General features: G+C 49.6%; 1 protein-coding gene across 3 annotated transcripts in view; it reads right to left on the reverse strand.

Annotated features, from left to right (window-relative positions):
* Window positions 1–284: 284 nt before the first annotated feature.
* Window positions 285–3,502, reverse strand: part of TMEM40 (transmembrane protein 40) — a 51,557-nt gene continuing 48,339 nt past the window's right edge. For all 3 annotated transcript variants that reach the window (XM_011983601.1, XM_011983602.1, XM_011983603.1), the window contains 3 exons: window positions 1,906–1,980; window positions 1,190–1,252; window positions 285–443 (listed from right to left, as the gene is read on the reverse strand). In XM_011983601.1, the coding sequence (XP_011838991.1) occupies window positions 424–443; window positions 1,190–1,252; window positions 1,906–1,980 (158 nt within the window). In that variant the 3' untranslated portion in view covers window positions 285–423. The remainder of the gene's footprint in view (window positions 444–1,189; window positions 1,253–1,905; window positions 1,981–3,502) is intronic.

A 3,502-nucleotide genomic window follows, 5' to 3' on the forward strand; every position in this document is an offset into this window, starting at 1 on the left:
GACTATCCATCTCTCCCGGGATGGCTTGGTAGCACCTGAGAGCATACCCGGATGGCCTGGGATTTGAGAAAAACCATGACCCAGACAGATCACAGCTTGCAGAGCCCATGGTCTCTTGCTATCTTCTGAGAGCAATGACCTCCCAGAATCTTCCTGTTGGTCCAGGTACTGTGAAGGCTCAGGCCCCACGCCCACCCTCTGCCTTCCATCCTGGCAGCTGGGTTGCACAGCAGTACTGCCCAAATGATGCCCCTGCCTGGGCTGGTGCCAACATTCAGACCACATGGAAGGAAAAGCGTTCTTTTTATTGGTCTGGCTTGCTCTCCTGCACATCTCTCAGAATGCCGGTCTGTCCTTGTGGGCTCAGGTGTCGCAGTGGTGGTCACAGTGGGGCCTGCCTCTGCTGCCCACCTGGCAGTGGCCTCAGTCAGTCTTCCTGAACCCTGGAAGGCAAAGGCCACAAGATGGCATGGGATTCTGAAGGCAGCAGGCTTCATCCCCACCATCACCTCAGATGCCCAAGTACCCCTCACAGCTGGCATGATGTAGTCACCCCAGAAGCCATGGGTCTCAATGACCCACTGTCATAATAGCTAGTTTTCTTTTTATTTATTACATGGATTAAAGGAGACAGATATTTCCCCAGCACAGCCACTTGGCCTCTCCATTCTGAGACATAAGGTGGTCACAGAGCTGTCAGTCAAGAAAGACGATGTGCTTTCGCCCAGCCCAGCCACTGAAGCTGTGTGACTGTGGGCGAGTCACTCCACCTCTCTGAGCCTCAGTTTCCTATTGGTCAAGTGTAGCATTGCTAAAGCCTACCTCCCCAGTTGATATTAGGCAAGTATAGCCATGAAGAAGATAGTGTTTGGGGAAGTGTAAAGTTCTATAAGAGAATGAAGACTAACATTTTTCTACTGTTTCACACTTCAGGCCTTTGCATCCATTCCTCAATTGATCTTCACAACACACTTGTGTAGCAGAAAAGCATTACACCTATTTTCCAGTTGAGGAAGCCAAGGCTACATGGCTCATCCAGGGTCACAGAGCTAGTAAACTGGCAGAGGTAGGACTCGAACCTGGGTTCTCTGCCTCCGGGCTGTGTTCTTTCCTGTATGCTAAGTCTCTTTCTAAATGAAGACCCTGCTAGGGAGAAAAAGAGCGAACACAGGAAGACTTTAAAAGTTACCTGTCAGCCTGAACTTCTGGAAGAGGGGGATGAAGCCTTGCAGGACGCTGTGGATGCGGTACACTGCTCAGAAGCAAAGAAAAAGTGAGTTAAGTTTGTACCCCCAGAAGGGATACCTGGCCACCATTGGACAAGGACCTAACTCACGCAAACAAAGCTCTGATGGCGGAATTTCAGGCAGCAGGTTAAGCTTAGATAATGGTACTCGAGTTATTATTACTGAAAACAACAACCGTGAACAGCAGGAATAGTGGCAGGAAACTCACTTGCCAAATTCAGTTCCCAACTCCATTAACTAACTTGTTTTCAGTATCTGGCTAGTTCTATTTTGTTTGCCACTTTTATCTATTTATTTTATAGACAGAGTCTTGCTATGTTGCCCAGGCTGAACAAATTCCTGGGCTCAAGCGATCCTCTTGCCCCAATCTCTTGACTAACTGGAATCATGAGCATGTGCCCTGGGCCCAGCCTGTTTGCCACTTTAAACTGTTGCTGTTGCATTGTATGGAGCTGCCCATTTTTCCCACAGGGTTTTGCCAGTGACCTTACGTTGACCTTGAAAGTGGTCAGGAAGAAAACATGAGCATAAGGAAAATTTGTTTTAAAGTGTAGATTGTGACTCTCTGGTCCACACTTGAATAAGTATGAAAATGAGTATTTCTACTCGTCACCCCTCCAAGAGCCTGTGTGTGTGTACATGCTGGGGAGGGGCTTACCTAGTCCAAAGTAGATGCCAACGGTTTCCAAGGAGGCAAAGGTGAGCAGGCTGACCCCAAGAGACATGAACCAGTCTGGAAGAGCAGTGAGGGAAGGAATGGTCAGCCTCCAGGTCTTGACGCCCCTGCCCCCTGCACCCCCCCATGCCATTCCCCTGGTGCATTCCCCAGGGCACCTCCCCTCACCTGCATAATAGTGATAACACACCAGCAAGGCCCCGATGGCAAAGCACAGGAGGACGAAATGGAAAAACTCATCTGTGAAGGCAGGGGTGGGGAATCAGTATCTGCTGCTTTCTCTCTTTTTTGGGGGCAGAGGAGACAAGGTCTTGCTCTGTCACCCAGGGTGGAGTGCAGTTGTGTGATCACAGCTCATTGCAACCTTCAAGTCCTAGGCTTAAGCAATTCTCCTGCTTCAGCCTCACAAGTAGCGAGGCCTACAGGTACATGCCATCACACCCAACCATTTTTAAATTTTTAGTAGAGACAAGGTCTCACTATGTTGCCCAGGCTGGTCTTGAACTCCCAGAACTCCCGGCCTCAAGCAATCCTTTCATCTCGGCCTCCTAAAGTATTGGGATTACAGTTGTGAGCCAGCATGTCTGGCCTTTTTTTTTTTTTTTAATTACAAAAAGTCTCTGTGCTGAGCACCATGGTCTTTCCTCTTGCCCTCCCCTTCCTCCTAGAAGTCCCCATGGATTCCAGGCCTGGAGCGGGGAGGTTACTCCCATTTTCACTGCTCCTTTCCCAGAGTCTGGTCTAATCTAACCTTACAACTCTCTCAGCTCAGCTGACCTCCAGCTCCCCATCCTGGCCACAAGGCCTGGAAGGCATTTACCATCCTAGTGACTGTGCATAGCAGAAAGAGCAGAGGACCAGACCTCAAGTTCAGGCCACACCACTCACGAGCTGTAAGGCCACTCCTCAGCCTGGAACCTCAGTTTTCATATCTGCAAAATGGGAACCATTGTCCCACCCTGTTGAGTTGATTCTGAGCTGAGTAATACGTAAACTGCTGGGCATACGACAGAGGTGGGTAATGATTGCTACTGTGCTATTTCACCCCTAGAAATCCAGCCAGACAGGAAAAAGCAGGTCTGCTACACCAAGTTCCTTACCATCTTTCTTTATATTCTGTCTGCTTAACTGAGAGGCCTCCACTTCTCCTTAGGAACAAGAGAGAGATGAGTGTTTAACTTTGAAGCAGGACAGCAGGTGGGATTTTCTCTTCCCTACCTCATTGAGAATTAATATCCCGGGTACTTCTTCCTGGGTCAGAGGGCACTCACTGCAGGACCAGTCAAGCAAAACTGTGAAGATGGGGGTGCTGTCCTTGGAACCCCCACTGACTTCCTCCTCCTTCCTCAGGCCTGAGTCCACCTTCCATTCCATTTCCCCTGCACTAGAGATCCCCCTTCTGAATCATAGTGACATTGGCTGGCAACAGTCCCTGCTGGGACTAACCCACCCTCTCAGGCTGTCTGAAGTCCCAACCCATCGTCTGGAATCAACACCCACTCTGGCTGTCCTATTTGAGCTTGTATATTTACCACTTGCTGGGTCAGAGCCTCTCCTTCGGAGTCCTGGAAACGAGAAA

This window comes from Mandrillus leucophaeus, unplaced genomic scaffold (genome assembly GCF_000951045.1).
Source record: "Mandrillus leucophaeus isolate KB7577 unplaced genomic scaffold, Mleu.le_1.0 Scaffold252, whole genome shotgun sequence".
Classification (NCBI taxonomy): Eukaryota; Metazoa; Chordata; class Mammalia; order Primates; family Cercopithecidae; genus Mandrillus; species Mandrillus leucophaeus.